This window comes from Eucyclogobius newberryi, unplaced genomic scaffold (assembly GCF_026437365.1).
Source record: "Eucyclogobius newberryi isolate DKJ021-1_F unplaced genomic scaffold, fEucNew1.0.hap1 SCAF_7, whole genome shotgun sequence".
NCBI classification, from domain to species: Eukaryota; Metazoa; Chordata; class Actinopteri; order Gobiiformes; family Gobiidae; genus Eucyclogobius; species Eucyclogobius newberryi.
The window spans coordinates 32396173-32418908 of record NW_027316389.1 but is presented as its reverse complement, the minus strand read 5'-3'; the positions used below and the strand labels follow the sequence as shown (position 1 = coordinate 32418908).

At 39.0% G+C, this 22736-nt stretch overlaps 1 protein-coding gene across 1 annotated transcript in view; it reads right to left on the bottom strand.

Annotated features, from left to right (window-relative positions):
- The window catches only part of frmd4a (FERM domain containing 4A), a 166745-nt gene extending 146032 nt beyond the window's left edge, over positions 1 to 20713 (bottom strand). Inside the window, exon 1 of the mRNA XM_072434670.1 lies at positions 20075 to 20713. Coding sequence (XP_072290771.1) covers positions 20075 to 20119 — 45 coding nt within the window. The 5' untranslated portion in view covers positions 20120 to 20713. The remainder of the gene's footprint in view (positions 1 to 20074) is intronic.
- Between the last annotated feature and the right edge of the window lie 2023 nt (positions 20714 to 22736).

Here is a 22736-nt window from a genome sequence, read left to right as displayed (position 1 = left end):
CAAGCTATTTGTCTCCTGATTGCGACTCGAGTAGCTGATTGCTGATCAAGACAGGCGCAATGACGCAGGTGCTGTTACATATATTTACTGTGTGCAACGGTGGTACGCAACAGCCAAGTCAACTGAGCCCTTCGGAGGATGTGGGGGAAAATTAAGCAGTTATAGCTTACATTAGATATAATGTAAGCTATAACTGTAACTTGTATTTACGAGGGGGATGGCCTTCTCTGGCCGATACGAGGCAAGGACATTGGTGGTAAACATTTATTTACAATGCAATGCAATTACTGCCTCCGCACATTTGTACTATGATCACGCAGAGAAGTGTTGACTCCTGTTCCTTACGATCAAATCATCAGCTCTTGCTCTCTGTTCCTTTTGACTGCTCAGATCTGGGGAAGACAGCCTTTGTCCACTCCTTTTGTTTGGAACATGTTGCAAAAAGACTGGAAATGGAGTTCTTGTCTTCTTGAAAGCATTGGAGACTGCATCAATAATAACCTGTGTTATTTTAATGTTGTTTGTTTGTGTATATATATGTTGTAACTGCATTAAACTTTGCTGCTTTTTGGCCAGAACTCCCTTGAAAAAGAGGAATCTCCATGGGATTCGCCTGGTTAAATAAAGGTTAAAGAAATAAAATAAAATCCCTTCTCACCCTCTGTGGGTGGCACATGTCCTCTACAGAGGCCAGCGAGATTTAGGGTTCTGCGTTGTTCCTGCACTGCACTTTTCTGGACTGAGATGTCTGATGTTTCTCCAGGGATCTGCTCTCATACAAAGATGAGTTATAATGAAATACATGAGATGTCGGCTCAGACATCGCCTGGCCAAACACCGTCTGAGTCAGGTGCTGGGGAACCTGAGCACCTTAAAGACAAATGGGCTACTGGAACAATGTGGAAATGAGCGAGATGCAAGATCTAACTGAAGTGGCTGATATGTGTATTGCTCACTGGAAGTTCTTTGTGTTTTTATTGTTTTATTGTTTGTTATTTGTTTGTTTTTATGTGTTTTTGTGAAGCACTTTGTGACTTCTGTCTGTGGAAGGTGCTATACAAATAAAATGCACTTACTTACTTACTTAAGTAGAAGAAAATGACCAAGCCAAGATTTTGTCGGACTTCCAGATACAGACTGACAGAATGGCAAACCAATCAGACATTGTGGTGATGGATAAACAGCAGAGGAAAGCCGCTCTGGTCGACGTGGCAATACCAAGTGGCAAGATCGGGAAAAAGGAACACGAGTAACTGGCGGAATACTAAGGGCTCAGAGAAGAGCTGGAGAAGGCGTAGAAGGTAAAGGCCAAAGTGGTGCCCGTGGTCATCGGAGCACTCGGGGCAGTGACCCCCAAACTGGAGGAGGGGCTACAGCAGATCCCCGGAAAAACATCAGACAGGAACAGCAAAGATACTGAAGAACCCTCAAGCTCCCAGGCCTCTGGTAGAGAAGCCAAGCTTATATTTGCAATCTTGTACAAGAGGGAAGAGAAAGCACATGTGAACAGGAGGACAGGACACTATGGGTCCACCATTGTCCCCTCTGACAATAGCCGCTCTTAATTGCCTAGCAACCTGATCCATCTCCACTTATAATAGACATGACATGACTCACCCTCCTAAATCAACACACAAACAGGTTACACAAAGCTTTTTCTCCACACAGAAAGATGTAATAAGACTCTCCAGTCTGGAAAGACCACCGTCTTTTGAAAATAAATTGTGTGGGAAGTCTAATCTCACTTCTTTGGAACAAGTATTTCCAAAGAAATTCAAGAACGTTTTGACAGCAAAATGGTCTTAAGACTGATTCTTGTGGGGTTATATGGGGCCATTCTGTGTGGAGTTGTATGAATTGTGTGTCTGGGTGAAACTTTCAATGTAGGCTAATCCTCTAGCTCAGACCTGGGCAAACTACGGCCCGCGGGCCACATACAGCACGTTTGTCTTTAGTACAATAATTGTACAAAGTACAATTACATGGCTAGAATTTTACTCAGTTTTCACCATAAACCAACCAAAACTAGATCAACAAATCTGTAATCTGACAGCAAGTTAAACAGCAAGTTCTACCATAGAATTATGACCTGTCTACAGTTCAGTTTTAAACTATAGGGATTATAGAGACTATAGATTCTAGAACGTTGTGATGTCACTTGACCCAAATTTGTAGTTACTTTCCACCTCTGCTGTCTATTTACTTTTATATTTGTCTGAAGTGTTATACTCCATTCCTATAGCTACTACCCCTATTGACCCTTCTCAATCTTCATCATTGATTCCAAAACATGCACGTAAGGGACGTTCACAAGGGAGTGCACAGCTCATTGTCTGCCCCGGTGAGGTGCGACTGTTGAGTGAGTGAGTATTTATTGGTTAAACTGAGTCGTGTGATCACTTGCCGACTAAAACAGAGATTGTGGTGCACAGGCTAGCTGTGATATTAACTCAAGACTCTAATGGGCCCATAGACTGATATACGGTCACAGAATGGATCTTAAAAGTGGCAACAGAGGAAAAGAAGTTGGACAAACTTCCCATCGATTTATCAGCTGAAACCCCGTGTTATTTGGAGCTGTGTCCAAACAGATGAGAACGTCAGACACGAGGGGGAAAAGGAGGAAGGCTGATTTACACAGTTAGTGGCATGATTTATGTTTGCCACCACAGACATTGTTGATTCATTTCTCCCTGTGGCCCTCAGAGGCAACTGTTGTTGTGATTTTGGGCCTTACAAAAATAAATTGATTTGATTTGATTTGATGTTTGATAGCTTTAGCTTTTGGTGTAAAATTAGTTTGTGTCTGTACTTTTCGCATTATATATTTGGTGTTTAGGAAGAAATATTCCTTTATATGCCACACTGTTGCAACTGTTCTCTTCTGAAAAAATGAAAATAAAACTGTAACACTGTTTCCAACGTGTCCTCCACTAATGTTTCACTGGCCGCTGGGCTCCTCGATTGTGGAAGTCTCAGTAAACAGTCTGCTGTACCGGAGCACAGCCAAAATCGGCTCTATTACATGGTTGAATGACTGCTACTAGGCTCTAGTCATGTCTTTCTGCGGTGCACACTTTTTAGACCCAAGTCCAGTTGTAACAGCTCCACACTACGAGACTGAAGCAGGGACTGACTTGGCACGACAGAAAATCAGAGGAAAATCCAGCTAAAATTGTGTCCTCAGCTGTAAACGAGAGATACTGCTAATTGATAGCTTTTTGCCACCCAGTACAAAAAGAATGTGATGTTACTGAGAATGGTCTATAAGGGGTACAAATAGCTTCCAAAGTGTAATTGCGACTCCATTAGAACATTACAGAAGGCGTGTGAATGTAACCCTGAACACATCCTCACCTCTGCTCTCTACTGCATCCCTTAGTCTCCATGGTGACGGTGGAAGCAGGGAGGACACCATTATAAGAGGAAAAGACATAATCATATATCCTCGCACTGGCGGGCTCGGTTGGCATCTGCACTGACAGGGGACAGGAGATGGGGCTGGCTGTATGAGGAGAGGAGGACATTGATGGTGCCTCTACACTTCAAATACAGCAATACTTAAAAAAAGGAAAAACAATTCTGGCCGCATCCAGAACCGTGGAGATTGTTGGCCTTGTTCCCTCTTTGACAACTATATATAGAAGGTGCTGCTGGAGTGACCCACATACGTACGACAGAGAATATCAGAATCATTAGCATGAAGCGGATGCCAAATTAGGCGTTACACAGTAAAAAATAACTATTAATTTAAAATTATTTTGGTTTAGACCTTAAGATTTATTATTTTTATTGAATTACTTGAGATAGGGGTTATTATACATGTTTGTTGTTTTTGTGTGTTCCTCATCTAAATAAAGATAAATTATGAGATTTTTGACATCTTTATAACGGGAGGAAAGTCGAAGTGCTTAACGGTGCTGTACCTTTTTGGTCTTAAAACCATGAAAAACAAACTTATTCATTATAGTTTTTATGGCCAACATATCCCTTGATTACCGCATTTTGCACTGACGGTTTTTGAGGAAATTAAAGGCTTTTAAGTGTGCCTTAAGTGCGGCAAGTACAGTAGCGGTAATTGGATTTACATAAAACAAATGTTTCGCTGAGCACCTGATGTCAGTCTCTCCTGCAGAAAGTAGAAGGGGAAGGTATGCCAGGCTAATTAAAAGCTTGATAACCCCATTCTGAAAAGAATTGTACAAGCACAATACAAAAATAGTATGGTTGGAATGTGAGGCCACAATGGCCATTTATAACTGCTCGCAGCTATATTCTTATAGCTTTTTGATAAGGTTTTACCCAATCTTTATTGTTTAGTCATTGATTAATCTATTGACTCTTTTCTTCGATTAATCGAGTGATTTTGTACATCCTGTAAACCATTTTAAAATCATATTAAATATTTTTTTTAGAAAGTAATAGAAGAAATAAACAAATAAGGATTTTCTGCTTAAAAAAAAAAAGTTCTTAAGTGCATCCCCAAAACAGCAACATTTCATTGTATATATATATATAATATATATAAAGGACTAATTAAATCGTCACCAGACTGTTTGTAACAGTAAGCTATTAATTCATTAATTAATCAAGCACAACAGAGGACAGAGTGGCGTATTGCGCTCGAAAGTGTCATCATCGAGGCAATAAAACAATAATCAAAGCTTTTTTGTAATGGAATTACTCGCAGCCCTGAATGGCATTGATAGAGAAAAGCGAGTGAGACCTCCTGTCACAGAGGAACATTGATTGCAGTGGCACAGACGACTCAACAAACATGTAGTGACAGGATCGATGGGAGTGAGGGAGTTCACCTGCAGCTACAGCCACTGTAGACCTGTCCACAACATGTTCACATGTCACACCAGAGACTTACTACCTACATGACTGAGTGGGGTTTTTTGTCATTTAAAATTATGTTTTCTTTGCTGTGGTACATTTTCATTATTAGTTATGTTTTCATTAACTTTTACTTCTCACTTCATATCATGTCCAATGTAAATAAACCTTGAATAGTGTTTTTGTTTTAGACACACATTTTTCTTTCAAAGGCTCGATTCATTTCAGCACTTACTATCACTACTAAGCTCCAGCCTGTTTTTGTTGTTTTGCTGTTGATTGTCCTCGGACAAAAGCAGGGCTGGGTGATAAGGAAAAAATGATCATGATTATCATCCTCATATTGTTCAATAGATTATAGTTTTTTCATAAACAAATTAAAAATGTTAAATGTATTCCCCAAAGTTTGAACTATGCTGTCAGAGGACTGGCTGCAGTATTTTCTTTAAAAAAAAACAACCATATCATTGGTGATTAGACATGATGAATTAAAATTCGATTAATTGCCCAGCTCTATTAAAAAGTAATTAACTTTGTTTGGATTCATTATGCTGTGGTAGCTGTGCAAATGTTTTATGCCTCTTAAATCTATGGATAGCCTGCTGCTAAAAAGCTGTTTTATCAAACTCGATTTTCCACAGAGAGATAATGCCTTAAATTACATTATTATTACTTTTTCTATGTTAAATACAAAATAGGCCAATGTTGCTTTTTCTGACCATGTATTATCAACAGATCATATCATCAGCTGCCTTCAGCACCTACTCCCTCACCACATCACCAATCACATAAACATTACCGGTACATACGCACCAGGCGCACTATATTGAAGTCCATAATTCTCACTAACGCACTGACTGATGATGTCCAAATTGGATCAGTGCCACAGGGGGGCAGTGCAGGGGGGAAGTGAAGAGCAAAAATCTCATTATTGGGCTGACCTTTGACCGTTTGGTGCAGGCCTGCTATATAAGGATCCTCATCAATTTTCCATGGCATATTTCAACCAATTCCTTATCGCTAAATCTGACTTTGAAATGCATTAGAGAGTGAGTAAATACATCTGTTGCGATTGGGGACTGTTTGTCACATGATTAAGACACAAGACAAAAATGTTACGTCATATTGGGTTCATCAAGAAAAAAGCTGCTGCTGTGTGTCTTTGACTGTTTGTACGTGTAAGCCCGAGAAGAGGCTAGTGTGTGTTTGGATGTGCAGGATGTGCTTGTTGAATAGTTTTAGTTGCACTTAAGGGTGGAATTATCTGTTTAAAATGTAAGTGAAATATGCATGTTGTTAAGGTCATGTATCCATCTACATGCTATACCATGGTCTCAGGGTGTGCATTATTTTTCTCTATGTGAGTTATGTGTATATCTCAGCTACAGCACTTTTATTTATCTGTTCTATTTTTGTTACTAGCACTATATGGGACATTGCTAAGGTCAGAAGATGATCAGCAGAGTGACTGGTTTAAAGGGCTACTGACTATGGGAAATACCCAGAGAACAACACGCCCGACAGACGTGTAATATCCACCTATGCTACCTTCAGTTTGGCCTTATAGTTGCACTGTGATATCCCTTGTGTCCATGATCTCTTAAAGTGTATTAACCTGGGGTATTGTCCTGTGCACTGCTTGCATGGTGATCCGGAGGGAGGGGGCAGGGCCAGGTTAAACCTTCTGTCAGCAGTTATGTGCAATGTGGAGTTATGAGGCTCTATGTCAATGTCCACTGACACTTCAACATCCAATATAGGATTCCAGGATTGCCCCACTGCCCCGGACAGGTCTCCCCAGTGACACTGAAAGATGGGTCTAATGTAGGAAACTGAGTTGTACTGACAGTTGAGTTAAACTTAAATCAGCACATACTCACGTAAACAGCTACCACAAACAATACAGCTTGTTGATTAAACTAAGGTCGATTTTACTGTCCCTGAGAAGAAATCTGACTTTACTGCATGATGATAAAATTCCACACACAGTCATATCACTCATTTGCTTCCTGATAAAAAACAAGACTGCACAAATCTTTGGTTAATAAGCCCTGTCACAACCAAACAGAAGACAAATTAAAATAAGAAATATAAATTACGGTAACAATTATCTACATCCACATTTCATAGTTGAGATTGCAATAAAAAACCCAGGTCGTATACAAAGACATCAACCAGGTTAATTCATTGTGCAACAGCGATTTTAACTGAGCAATAGGCTATAAATATACATTTCATTATTTGGATTCCTAGCAGAGTTCAAGGGCAGATACTTGAAATTACACCAATGTAGGTCAACTAGTTCTTGTTCAACTATTAGCTGCTCTGGTTTTTAAAATGCAGAATAGAAAATAGGAGCCATTTTCTAATACTACATGTGAATAGCCTTAATAAAGCATGAATAAAGACTTAGTTTAGTTTAAGAAAGTTTCAGGCTTACTAACTACTTAATTGAGGGGTTAGAAGGTAATATTTAAGGCAACATAATTGTCCAAAACAAAATGTCTATGACCTTTTTAATCGCCTAGGAGAACTTTGTAAAAACGCTTTTGTTTTAGTCTTATGGCAATTCAATAATGTATACACATTTGTTCATACCACCATTTTCAGCTACAGCTACATCTAAGACAAATGTGAATTGAGAGTACTCCGAGAGTCATTTCCTGTGTCTGTTATTTGAAAACGCTACAATTATTTGGTAGACGAACAAAAAACAAAAAACCCTGTTAGCAGTATAGCTTGAGCTAATGAGCTGCTGCTAAACAGACTGTGGCTTCTGCAGGAAACAAAGGAATTAATTGCAATGATTAACAATTAGGGCACATCACAGCACGGGGAGCTCCATTATAACTGCCTTCTCTGTGCTTTTCAAGGCCTTCCAGCTCCACACACCGGCCTTATGTCTCCTATTCTCTTAATATGTCGTCCCATCTGCTGTCAAGCCTGTCCACTATCATCACAATTGGTCTTTTTGGAGATAATGGAAGGAAAGTGCATGTTTTGACCAAAAATGCAAAACGTCTTCTCATACATTGGATCATTCAACTTGGTGTTTAGCTTGAACAGGACATTTTACACATTTTATCTTTCTCAATAAATGTCTTCTACACTGCTACAAAAATAACACAAAGTTTTGTGTTTCGTTGGTACTTCTTTGCATATTTTCCATGTATATATTTGATTGATGGATCTCATAAATTCATTTTTCTTTCCAGCGTGGAGAAACTTGGAACTCTTTAATATTCAACATAAATATAAAATGAACCCTGAAATATCTGGTGCGTTTATGGAATTAAAGTGCTCATTTAAAGTCAAAATTAATTAACAACATTTAAGAAGCTCAACGGTGCCTTAGAGGGTTAATCCTGCTGCAATCTGGAATTACCATGCATAAGGAGTTCCACAGCCTGAGTGGTAAAGATGCTCTTTTTTCCCCCAAAATAAATCCAAATAATTAAGATATGTATTCTTCGCTTTCAGTTTCGAGGTCTCACATGCGTCCATAAAAAATGCACATTTAGGGAGGGAGTGGGCAATCATTAAAAAAACAAATTATATATTTCTCTACCAAACGAATGAGCCTATAGGCCTTGCAAATGCCCCTTCTATATGCAAAGACTACATAGGCTGTGTGTTGTGTGATGAAGGGACATGGGGAAGGCCTTATCTCTATGGTGCAGAGACACAGCATTAGCACGAGAGAAGATGGATGGGACAGGGCCACGGAGGCTGGAGTTTGAAGGAGAAGGACATAGGACTCAGAAGCGAGAGGAAAGAAGGAGATAATGTGTTACTAAACATAATTTGGTGGATTACTGACATCTGTTTTATTAGAGATCGACCAATGTTTCTTTGTTTTCATGGTCGATGCCGATCGTTTAGAAACCAGTGACACAGACGGCCGAAAAGGTCTGACCATATTTTGAGCCTGATGTGTAGGGCCATTTTTTTTTTATTATTTAGCTCAATTTGACTTTACTACAAACTCATCCCTGACCCTGTTTAAATACAAACTGGATAAGACAGCAGTGTGGTTACGTTTTGTGCATTTCGTCCTCTAAAGTAAGGCTTAATGCATATCCTAGGCAGCTTTTTGGCCCAAAGAAAATATTGGCTTTTGCGAGACATTTAAGGTTGATTGTTGATTATTTAATAGGAAAACTGTTCCCTGGACCCGCAGCATCGTGACACACAACTAACTGTACCAAACCGCACAGAGGAAACCTGTCTACACCCAGGAGCCAGTAGAGTAGCGCTTTAACTAATACACAAGTGCTAGAAGCCAAGAAAGAAGATATACCAAAACATATGTGTTCTTCAGAATTTGGCTGTTGGTCTTAATAATGGTTGTTTGGATCATTATGAACCCTGAAAACAGCTTTCCAGGTACATTGGAACCTAAATGGAATAAAATAATTGGACCTAACCCACAACTAGATAATCAAAGTTCTTTATAAAAACTTGTCTTGTTATAGCATGTGTTGCAAAGAACCCCATTTCTGTATTTGACAAAGGAGGTAACCGGTTTCATTCATTGTGGAGCCAAGGTGGAAGCGTGCCCAATGCAATGATGTCATCCCACATCCGTCTCCAAGCAACTGTTGTCAGGGGCAACCACTGTTCTCTGCAGGCAGCACACACAGAGACCGGCAGAGGCAGAGAGGACACGGTGACAATGTGATAACAAATTATCTTAAGCTATTAGCTGTTGGTAATAGGAAAATTAGCATTGTACGCTTTTTAGTCTTCCAGCAAACCCACCACAAAACATTTTTACAACCAAAACTGAAATGGCTTTTGTTTTGTCTTCTATATTTTGCATGAATACATCTGGAGATGACATCACCAAAAATGACTAATTACATTCCTTATTTCACTATAATTAGCAAGCAGCTATCTATTAGAAAAGAAAAGAACATGCATTAAAACAGATCAGCCCTATTCACATACTGTCCTCTAGTGGTTTGTTTAATATTACACATGATTTAACCATTTTTAATCTGACTTTTGGACACTTTTTGGGTTGGCATTTTTGGTTATAAAAAAGAAGACCTAACCTTACCAACAAGATGAATTCTGGCGATGTTTGAGAGTTTCATGTGAAGAACTCAGTTCAGAGTGAGCCAGGATTAGCAAGAACAGTGCTCACAATAGAGCAGTAAGTCATTTCCTTTCCTCCACATGAGCCGTTATTTTTTAGATGTATTATTTGTCATCGTAGATAATCAGATTATCAGTGACATGTCTTCTGCTTTTTTCTTTTCTTTCAAGGCAATGAGGAAGCATATATTTTAGATGGTCTTAAAACTCAAGGTGAGTGTGACCAACTGAAAATTGTGACTTTAATGTTATGTGAGAGGAACTTGTTTAACAGCACAAATTAGCTGCTGCAGTTTAAGTCAGTTCTTTATGTTCAGATTGTGTTAAAACAAAAGTCAGACAGTATTTAGTCTTACATTATGACACATGTTACAGTTTGTTCATCATAATATTGCTCTAAAATTACTTATGCATAGAAAGGGGTCCATTGACTATTCAAAACTGCAGAACGCAGAATTCATAGAAGAAAAAATAGTTTAATGTACATGTTTTTTAATTGCAACAGCTTCAGATAGAGCAGTGTCTCTAGGAATGTCGAAGACATCACTTGAGATAGTAATACATGTAATAAACAGCTCCGACACTGAACCTCAGGTTGGTGGTGCAATTGCATCTGCTTCTGGTGAATACTGCCGTTGTGTCCTTGGGCATGACACTTAACACGTCTCACCCCCAGTGTCTGCGTACAACTGGTGTGTGAATGGGTGACTGGTTCCTTGATGTAAAGCCCCTGGTAGAGTGCCTTGAAGGTAGAAAAATGCTAAATAAATGACCATAAGACCATTAAGGAATCATGTCATCAATATTTTCAATCCCACATAGATATGAAGCCAGGCCAACATTTAAAAGTATTAATACTGAGCAAATTATTGCATAATGCTGTAATAGTTGCATGTTTTTTCCTTAGTTGATCCAGAAATTATAAAATGAACGCAATCTCTCAAAAGATCACTGCTGAGATGTAATTCACTAGTCTTTAACTCCATCTAGTGGACAATCTTAGAACACAGCCCAAACAGAAGAAGTCATTTTCAGTTCAATTGGATTTAATTTATTCACTTACTCATTTATGTATTTCTTTTTAAGGATTTTTTGGCCCGTAGCCTTTATTAGACAGGATAGCTCAGCATGAAACGGGGATAAGAGAAGCGAAAATTGTTGAAGAGGGGATTCAATCGCATGACACATGGCGCATGTGCTGCCGCCATAACGCATCACACTGGCAAAGCACGTTTACATTTAATTTATCATTAATTTATTTTGAACCTTTTGCACTTTATATGACAGAAAATATGTTATGGCCTTTCTTTGGCTTAAATAACCCTCAGGCTCTCCTGACACGGGTTCTTATGAAAACATTTTAAGCATGAGACAATGTGTAAAAATGTCATGTGCCAAAAAACTTAAATATGCTGTAAAAAGAATGCAAAGGGATTTTAGTTTTGTAGTTTAGTTGTTCCACCTCTAACTGAAAACTTAACCAAATCTTGACAATGATTCCACTTTTATGACAGTAGGATGAAAATATGTGTTTCTAATAGAAGTCAATGGGATGTAAAATAACTTTAAGAGGATGAGCTTTTTGTCTAGACAGTGGATTTTTTTCTTATATTTTCTTATGATGAAATCTTAAAATACAAAAAATAATAACCCTGGTACAAGAAATCCAAGAATTACAGCAAAAAATGTAATACAAAACCCCCAACATCGTGCCAGGAGGGGGTGAGGTTTAGGTCTGCCACCTGCTTCTCTCCATGGAGATGTGATTTTACAGAAAATTGGATTTTATTATGCTCAATTCCAAATGTTGCATTTACATTTTTCATCAAAACTCAACCTTTGCAGCAAAGGAAAGGCTGACTGGAAAAGCTTTATGCTGCAGCCGTTACCATGACAACCAAGGTCACAGACATGACAGAGGCAAAACAGAATAGATCTTACTCAACAGAATACTGCTAGAAACTACATCCATTGCCCTCATAAAACATAGTAACTCATATTGTGTTAGTGACTTTCACAATATATTCTCCCCAATAGTCTTCAAATTTGACATGCTTCTGAGTCACTTCTCTTTTTTGACCTCCACGGTTTCCTTCCTCTATAAGGAAGACACCATTTTCATATTCGTATTTATTTAAACTCAGCAATTCATTAGTAAAGCTGCAAGTATCGATAAAGCAGCATGCTATTTATTTCGCTGTTATCAGGAAAACACATGATTTTAGAGAAGTTAATTAATTATAATATATGATCATATTTTAGTATTTTTACAAGCCTCATTCCAGATGTGGGCCTGCAAATAAGTACAATTGTAAAAAAAAAAACACAATGTTTTTCTTTTTTTCTCTCGCCATAATCTCTGTAATTGATTGAAAATTCATAAACAAATGTATGTTTATTAATGAACGTTGGGGTGTGTAAATCGTGGTGAACAAGTCTGCATACATACCAGACAGCGCTTCATTTTATATAAGAGCCTGTTATCTGTTAAGTGACTCCATGAGAAGACAATGGGCCGCCCCAGTGGGAGTGGTGTCGGGGCAGGCAGGGTTCGCTCATACAGTATCACTCACACACACAAAGAGGAAAGAGGGCAAGAAAAATCACTGCTGCTTACACCCAGACATCTGCTGAGAGGCCAGACAGATGGTGAGCCAATCAGAGAGCTCTCTGACACACAAACACACACACACAGAGACACACACACACACACAGAGACACACACTCACACACAGAACTCTGCACGGCGCACAAGACATATCAGGACAGGGGGGCAGGGGGGCACCTTGCAGAAGTGACACTGACACTGGCTCCGAACAACACTGAGCAGGGTAAGAAGACAAAGAAAGTAAAACAGTGCAAAGAAAAGAGAAGCCCATCATTAATGTGTTTTGGGAATGTCGAACTGTTCAGAAATGTTGAACTGACAAATAAAGAACGGCAAATTATTTTCAACATTCCACTTGACTTTAAAACTATCTGGGACATAAAACTGCAATAGAAACAATTGATGGATACCTCGTAGAATTGACTTTTGGCAGCAGGAGAAAAAACGTAAAGGGATGTCACAAAAAGAACTACCGAGAGCACTCAACTCAAATAACAATAGACATCAATAAAATGAATAAACAAACACCCTTTGCTGTTCATTTGAAAATGGAAATATGTATAAATTATTAGTATAAGTTATTTGCATTTTGTGACGTTTTTGTTTGTTTTTTCAGTTTTATAAAAATGGTATTAATAAAAACACACTAATTAAAAACACACATAAAAAACATAGACATAAGGGATTTGGATATTCTCAAGCCACTATGCTTCATAATGTTTAACTTGGAACTTTCATCTATGAATGCAAAAACAAGGTCAGTAACAGCCAACCCTAACTGTGAAATACTATGTGCGTATATGCAAATATGCTAAATCAAATCTACACTTTTTCCTCAATAACATTGGTTAATATGTTACCCAAATTCCCAAATGTAATTAAAAAAGAACTCCCCATTTCCACTTTCACTTTCAAACAAAGAACCAAAGTGACTCGTGACAAAACATAATTATTTTTCCTGCATCGTGTGGAGAAACAAATAATACACCTATCTTAAAATCTTTATTCCACAGCACTTGGACTATGAGGGACACACCCAATAAATGTCATGTGTGGGCTTTTCTATGGGATGTTTTCTGTGAGTGAAGTGGACTGAGGGGATTTAATGTGTTTAATGTACACGTGCAGTGGCTGGAGTCATTGATTGGCAGCGGGTTATGGTAGAGCAGCAGGCAAAGTGTTAGGACAGTGTGTAAATAAACAGTGTGGGCGGAGAGGATGTTTCCTTGGGCTGCTCTCTACAATCAATACTACGTCCACAGAAGCCAAGTGAATGGAAATAACAGCCTACGCTTACTGCAAACATGAATTCATTAGCAAGTAGGAGAAAATGTGCAAACAAAGACTAAAAAACAATATATTTTTCTGAGTTCTTTAAATACATATTCAAACAAAAAGCAACAAATCATAACAATGTCAATTATAGCAAAATACTGTAAAAATGAATGTGCCAATATAAAAACTAAGGAACCACTGAACTATAAAACTGCATTAAAGAGGAAGTGGATTATAAAGAATATTTGTAATCGTATTTTGATCATCATTATTGTAATCTGGACTATATAGACTCAAAATGTCAAAAAAGAACAAAATATGTATAATTTTCATCAGCATAAACTTTATTCATAAATATTCTATATATAGGAGCTGTCAGTCACTATACTTCAACCTTTATTTGGTGAAAATGTGTTGAAAAGTACAATAGAAATATTTTTTTGACTAACTAATCAACTAAGCCATAATTGTTAGTTCCTAGGCCTAGTTTATATGTTTCTTAAATGACAACTGACTGCAACAAAAACCCACAGTTTTGAACTTCATGAATGTTACTGTAGAACATCTTTACAGTAACAGTCAAGTCTCAGCGTGGCGGCCATGATTAGAAACAATGGTCTGGTCTCATTAACATGCATGAGGCATATCCCGTATTCCCGTTTAACACCTGAGCCTTCTGTGAGCCGCACAAATGACCACTCCACTGCAGTCAATTAGTCCTCTGCACCGCATCAATACGCCTTACATTGGCTGCTGTGCAAACACCCTCCCACACACGCACATGCCCAGTCTTACACATTTACTGTACGCATCAACAGAGACAAATCGACGTGGCACCTTTCTGGACACGTAGTTTCATGTGTTAAATAATTTGATGTGTCCAAATATGTGACAATATTATTCTGTACAAATTGTGGTTTATAGGGATTTTCATTGTGATCAATATTGGAATGAGGAAGGATTTAAGCAAATTCAGTATATAATAAAGACAAGCAAGAGAGGGAGGTGGTGTTACAGCTGAACTGTGGTTAAGGGTAAGGATTTGACTGTCGCTGCAGCAGGAGACACCCAGGGGCGCTTCTCCCTGGTCTTGAACTATGTTCATACTGAAAGTTGGAATTTTTTAGTAGGGTTGGGCGATGTGTTAAAAATGAATCATGATAAAATAAAATAAATATCCTAATTCCTAAATAAATAAATACAACCTTTCAAAATTGCATTATGGCTGCTAGCACTCTCACCTCACTGTAAGTCCCTGGGTTCGACTCTCTGCTGGCGTTTACTATAAAATAATTGTCAATAATAAATAATAATCAACATATGTGTCATTTAAAACTAAACATATGTATTCCTCCAAAGTCTTACCTCTCCTCCAAACCACATGCTTTTACTGACAGGTTTGGCCATACACCTCTCCATTAAAAAACTGTTGCATAATTGGGGGGAACACAGACCACCAAAAGGAAACACAGGGAGGACATGCAAAACTTAACAAATACCCAGCAAGGTCTGGGAGTAATATCTGGGACCATCTTGCTGTCTGGTACGCGTGCTTCTCACTTTGCTACAGTGCTATAGACCCTTTTCCCTCTGACATTAAGAGAATTCGCAATGGAAGCGATATTTCTGGTGAGGTTCTGTGGATAATCCCAATTTCTCTACACCAGGGGTGGGCAAACTGCAGCCCGCGGGCCACATGCCCGTTTGTCTTTATAATCAGGCCCGCCAAACATGCCAAGTAAGGCCACAGTTATTTTATTACTTGGTTTACGGATCCGTCGCACTTAGATTATTGATTTCTACAATATAAATAAAATAAATGATTATCAATCTTTTTTTTATAAAGTACCACCGACAATGCAAAATAGCTTTAAATGAAATATAAAAAGCGGTATTAAGTCGAAAGATAAGAGCGCGTGAAGCAATTTTTCGTCAAAATCCTGCTTGAGCCTGTGTGACTGAGCGGCTCCGCCCCTGCGCACGGCCCCGGGAGAGCATGAGAAGACGCGCGCGCCCGTTTCCGTGTCTGCTACGCGCAGCGCCAATTCCTTATATTGCAAATACACATTTTAAATCCTTTTACCACATTTTCTCCAGTGCGTTTTGCCGTGACTAAGGTTGCACACTTAGAAGCGTCAGTACTACCAATGCAAAACACGCTGAATCTACTGTTACACTCACCTGCGCGTCCCCTCCCCCTCCTCCTCCCGTGGTGTATTTTGGGAAAACCCGGAAGAAAAAATATTTTGAAATTGAAATTATATTAATATTTGTATTTATATTTCACCCGCCTGTTCAATATATTTCATTTAAAAATCCGTAAACCAAGTCATAAAATAACTGCGGCCTAATATTCAAAAATGTATTATATATGTTTTTTTCTTTTTTTTGCCCTAAGGCATCTGTCTGCACTTGTATCCTTAATAAATATGAGTGGAAATGAATTAAATAATAGATTCAATAGCCTATACTTCATTTTTTGGATTTTTTTTTTTCACACCAATGATCGCGGGCCGGCCCTCCGCTACTTGCCTGGATTCGAATCTGGCCCTCGGAGGAAAATAATTGCCCACCCCTGCTCTACACTATTGTGTCTTCAATCTCAAGTCATACAGGAATGCAATTTCACTGGTCTGACCATTAAACAGGAATTTAATTGAGTTTTTTAACAGTATTAGTAAGTGACACTGAATTAAATGCACATAGATATGTAGTTTGTGCTGCTGTGTTGCACCTGCTATGTGAGTGTTAACATCAGCAGTCCTCACTGCTCTCATCGCTCAGCCGTGACTGTTCTGCAGTTACTCTGCAGCTTTGGGCAAATTCCTGATTATAGCTCTAATATTTACTGCCGCATTAGAAAGGGGCTTTCTGTACCAGCAGAAGGCACATGCACTACTAAAACCAACATATGTTTTCTTCTACTGATGTAAGTCAACAATATTGAAATGTCATTATTATAACTTACATGTGGTTGAGGTATTTGTTTTTAGTTTATGCTCTGCCACTGGGGTAAACTTTTCAAGTTCTTGGGCCAGGATTTGGTCAGGAATATCTATCTAGACAATAAAGCACAAGCTGGATCAGGAAATAAATTTTGAGTTATTTCTTTCTTTTTTATAAAAATGGTTGAAAGGAAATACCCATCTCTTGCTACAATAGTTGACATATTATAGTATAATTTAACAAAGCTTTAATTGTATGTACTCTTTCCCCAACACGAGCCTGGCACATTACTGCAAGCATCCATGCTACTGTATATTTCTTTTCCCGTCTGTCATTGCTATCAATTATCTGAGTATGATGTCATGCTGCTAACCCTCCCCCACCACACTCGACTCCCCGCTTTTGTCCATGTCGTGGACATCAGATAAAAAATTACTGTATACGCATACAATCTTTCATGGGGCATAGTGAGTAACTTAACCTTGTGTATGGAAACAATAAAGAGCCGCAATATAAAGTAAAAAATGAGATATTGACGTTGCGATCAGGGCCAGTGTACGCAGAGCACAGCATCACGTCATAGGCCAGTGATTCGATTAGGGCTGAATGAATCTACTGGCTGCATCTTAGTCATCTGGTCTCCATCTTTAGCCACAGCATCATTGAATGAACGGGTAATAAGGGCAGAAAGACATGGACACACTGTTTTGGGGTCAATGTTTCTCGTATTTGGTTGTCATAGTGAATGTAAATAACACTTCTATTAATGAATATTCACTGTTAGCAAGTTTGTAGACTTGATAATTGGCTTGGTTGGTTTTGCATAATATAATCGTCCAGAAAAGTTTTCATTTGCAGTGATTATTTTCAACTTATTTCCTTTCCTATGGAGCGTATTGTTTCCATCGGCTCCTTCAACCACCACAAATCACTCACACATACACCAGATCCGTACTAGGCAAGGTGGGTGAAGTGTCTTGCCTAAGGACACAACAGCAGTTTACACTAGAACCACTGCTGCCCCACTGTGGCACCTGGTTTTCCCAATGGTTTCCCACCCAAGTACTAACGAGGCCCCATTTTGTTTAGCTTCGGGCATTGACAAGATGGTGTGGTCACTGAAGAGCCTAAAACTAACTAGAGCCAAAATCAAATAAAAATCCCTAAATCAGACAGTTATGCAAAACAGGGCTAACTAACGTTGTGATGTCAGCTATTTTAAAAGTTCATGTGCTTGGCTTTTGCTGAAGATTTGTAGTGCCAAGCCAATCATAATGAGCAGCTTGTGTAATTACTGGTGGAGATAATCACTTATGAAGCTAAAATATTAATAGGCACATAGACAGGAAGCGTGATCAATATTAATCCCAGTCACAGCAAACACACACTGGGTAAACTCATTAATAATGAAGATGGGTTCTGCTCTGAGCAGGACATCGTGAATACAAATGTCATTCACCAACGGCTGGCATCATTTATTCAACATCAATCACAACAACCAGTTAGAGCATGTCTGAAGAAGCTTAAACACTATACGTTCATCTTGACTTGTGTGACCTCATTGCTTTTGCTTCAGTTGCTGAACAGGAAGCTGAACAAAATCCACACATTATAAGATTGCTGCAGCTGTACATCTGTACCATAACTGTACACAATGTATCTGTTGGGGTGGATATTGCTCAGTCAAAAGAACAGGCAGATGTGTGGTTTGATTCTTGTGCTTGTGTTCTTGAGCAAATACTTCACTGCCCTCATCTGTGAGTGTGTGATTGTGTGTTTGGTTGTGACAGCAACAGGGAAGAAACTAAACAGCAATATCATAACACCAGAGTGTGTCTGACAGAAGAGTGAATGAGAACTGCACTGATATAAAGAGCTTGAAGAACTTGTGCAGCTTGCGAAGTGCCAGACACAAACTTCTTGTTCTAGTTCTTCTAGTACAGTTATATTAATAATATTAATTCTACTTTACACCACTACAGTCTAGTGGTTATTGCATTTCCAGAGGAACTGCAGTCAAATTATGGACAGTAAGCTTATTTTTCATACTAACTTAATGACAGAATGCTAATCTGGGGTGACAGTGAGAGGTTTTGGGGTTGTCAGCTTTGACAGCGGGGCACTTGTTAAGCTACACCCTCTACTCTAATGCTAATGTTCATGCTAACGTATGCAAAGTGAGCCAGAGGCTGGGGGCACCACCTGGCCTTGTTGTTTTTCTGAATATGCTAACTGCCAAAGGTGAGGGGTTTCAAATGGCACAAACAAAGGCACAAATGGCAGCCATTGTTTGTCCCAGGGCAATTGTGGCACTACTATCTTAATCACTTTATCAGCAACTAAATTCATAATTCACTAAATTGTATTGACAAATGGAGGAAGGCAAAGCACTGTGTCATGAATATATTTATTTTAATCAGTTATATTTGTTGTTTGATTTGATGCATTTTCTGAAACATTCCATCAGCGTGAAAAAACTACAGATAATATTACATCTAGTATGATTTGCCTGTATATGAGGTGCACTTCTGTTTGCAGACATAAATCTCTTTACTTTTTTCCTAAAGCTGTCTTCATCATTTAACCTGTGTTTGCCCTGTCCATCAATCCTCCTGTCTCTCCTTTGCCCTGCTCATTTCGCTGCCGCCTTTCCCTCAAGTGCATGGCCTATATCGTCATAGTAACAGACAGCAATGACAGGTAGAGCAGGTAGTGCAGCCATGCGTGTACCCCCCACCACCACACACACACATCCCTTGGGACTGCAGAATGCCAACAGTATGGAATAAAAATATATGTACGATCATTCTAAGTTAGATGTAGTGCATATTTATCTTTCGTTTTAAATCATTATTATTATTTGTTTTATTTGGTCGGGACAGTGCATGCTACTGAACATACATGCTGTAAATACGCCAGAGTGTAACCATGGGCTATCATCCCTTGTTCCGCATTCACTTTCAACTCGTCTATTTTGGACAATTATGGGCACAAACTTCCCTTCACTGTCCCATATTATGTTTAAGACTGTTAGATTGTTCCTAAAGAAAAGATGCAGCAGAATTGTCTTCTTTCTCATGTGCTATAGCTCCAATGAAGTTCTCAATAGCCAAAACGATTTCACAGGATTCAAACACAACTGCAGTATCTGGGGAAAGTGTGTCCCAGAATGTTATAGCTTACAGTAGTAATGGGAAGGAGCTTTCCAAGGATCAATGCTCCAAAGCAAAAATAACACAGGAGAAATTCACTCTTTTTGGCGACTATTTCAAAGAAGAAAAAAAACATGCTCTTTCTGTGCCTTACCATGAGCAGGCAGACTGCCGATTCGGGCATTAGTTGTATAGCCATTGCAGAATCTTCACAGAGAAAGACCAATAAGAAAGGTTCAATGTCTTCCGTACACCTTGATCTTGTTGCAGTCCAGCTATTTAACAAAATCCAGATAAGTCCCGTTTTTATACTTGCCGTTTTTCCCCTTCTCAGACACTTTGCAGTCTCTTAATAGCACCAACTCCGTTTCAAATGAGATTTTCCAGTCAGTCTCCAATCTATACCCCTCTGGTGCACACTTCCACTTTTGCCCGGTGCTGCTATATCCCCTACCTAAGCCCCCTTTGGACACGCCGTGCTGAGTGCTGCCCCTCCTTCTTGCTTCCTTCTCTGGTGCCTTCTTCTTGTGTCTCGTTGCAGTCAGCCCAACGCGTTCATAACAATACAAAGCACATCGACGCACGTGGGTCCTTCATTTAGCTTCTCTCCCGGAGGTGTCTGCCGCTACTCCCGCTGCCGGTGTTGGTAACATAATGTGGGCTTGAATCAGTAACGATCCAGCTGTCTTGAAGAGGACAATTCTTACCTTTACGCCCGATAATGGTGATGTCTTTTGTGAAGGGACAAAAGACATAAAATGCAAGGGATTGGAGAGAGATGAGAGATGAGAGGAGCACTAGTGAAGAGACCGGTTGGAGAGACGGGGTGCGTAAAGCCAGGTGGGTGGAGAAGAGGGAGGGGAGACAGTGATGGAGAGTACGAGGGGCTACAGCAGACCGCGCCTATCTGACAGAGAGGCAGCATGGGATAGGAGTAGAGTCCAGACTGTGCACGTGCAATGGAAGGAGAATTAGGGGTGTAATGTGGAGCTGTAGTAACACCAGCCTCCAAAATATAGTCATGAGACATCGAATATAAACGCACTGGGATCAGTTTAGATGCCCTTTGTCACCTCTACACATAGCTTAGATTATTGAGTATATATATATGTGTTTATGTTTGAAATGTTTTATCACCGATAAATATATTGTTTGGGTATGTATAAATATGCTTATTTTACAAAGGTTTTGTGATTTTCTGAGTTTTACTTCAGGCTAAACATCATCAATAATTTCAATTTGGTGAGATTTACCAGTATTTATGATAGGTAAAGTAAAGCAGTCCCATGAAGGCACCATTACGTTAAACCTAGAGCCTCCAGGTGCAGAAGAGGGAGTGACCTTTTGAATGCAAAGTAGTAAGAAAGATTCCTTTTCACTAGTATAATACTATTCTTATTATATATTTATAATAAATAATTTACCTATAGTATCATTTCAAGGCAGATAAGCATGTGCCAATTGATATTAGTTTTAGCTTGCAGACTTTGTCAAGTATTTATATTAATATTTATTATTCATATATTAATTTAGGTTTCAGAAGTTTATCATTTTGAATTTGATGATGTCGTAGTTTCAGAAAAGGCCTCTCGCTCGATTGGCAATGGATTTATCAGGATTTATAAAATATTTAACAGTTAATAAGTGTATATTAATGTAATATTTAATGTAATATATAAGTATTATGTCTGATCAAACCAGAAAAGTACAGTAACATTTCTAAATGGGGCAATACATTTACAAACAATGTTAGTCCCATGAAACATTTACACGTGAGACTAACGTTGTTTGATTTGAAAACTGTTACTTACGCTGCTTGGTGGCTGAGTGGATAGCAGCACATATGCCAGGCTCCATGCGCAGCTTGTCACAGCCTGTCTTGGACAATTTGCACAATGTCCTTCCCTCTCTCGACCCTTCCATGCTACACTGCTCTGTGTAAAGAAAACAAAAAAATATTATGAACAAACATAACATTTACATTTACATTACACAGTTCCTGTGTAATGTAGGCTTAATAAATTATGGTCCAGAATGTTTTTTTCTTGATAAATAAATACACACTCTCGACAACACTGCAGTGATAACTAAATAAACTCAGAGTATAATCAACACGGCTCATTATTAAATCATGTAAAACTATATGTTAAGATAAGATATTCCTTTATTGTCCCACATGGGGAAATTTCATTGGTGCAACATTCATATCACCACTAGATTTTGATTTAGTACTGCACATGCTCAGTTGAATATTTCCCCCACAGAAAATGCAGCAAAACATTTGGTCAAGAATGGGCAAACTACGGCCCGCGGGCCACATACGGCTCGTTGGGCCTTTCAATCCGGCCCGCCAAGCTTGTCCAAGTTATTTTAAAATATATATATATTTTTTTTAAATGTTTTTTTTTGTTTTTTTTCTGCTGTAGGCTTTATTAGACAGTAGATGGAATGAGAAAGAAAGAAGGACATGCAGCAAATGTCGGAGTTGGGATTCAAATTCACGATACTGTGGCTGGCCGTTTATTTTACCTTTCGCCTGTAATGCCCACATTTCCCCAAGAGATGGCACTGTTCCCTCTAAGCTGCGCCTGCGCAATTGCGCACTGCTCGCACATAGTGCGCACACACAAGAACATCTAAGAAAATAAAATTCACCACAAACGGCCACCGGGGGCAATCAAGCAGGAAGCACAAGTGTTTGACACACTGTAGAAGACTCTTGTGGACAGTAGAAGCACTGTCCAGAGGACACATCGTGTTCTCTATAGTTTTAGTTTCAAAACGCTGCGCAGCGGACCGCGGGCGCATTCAGAAGA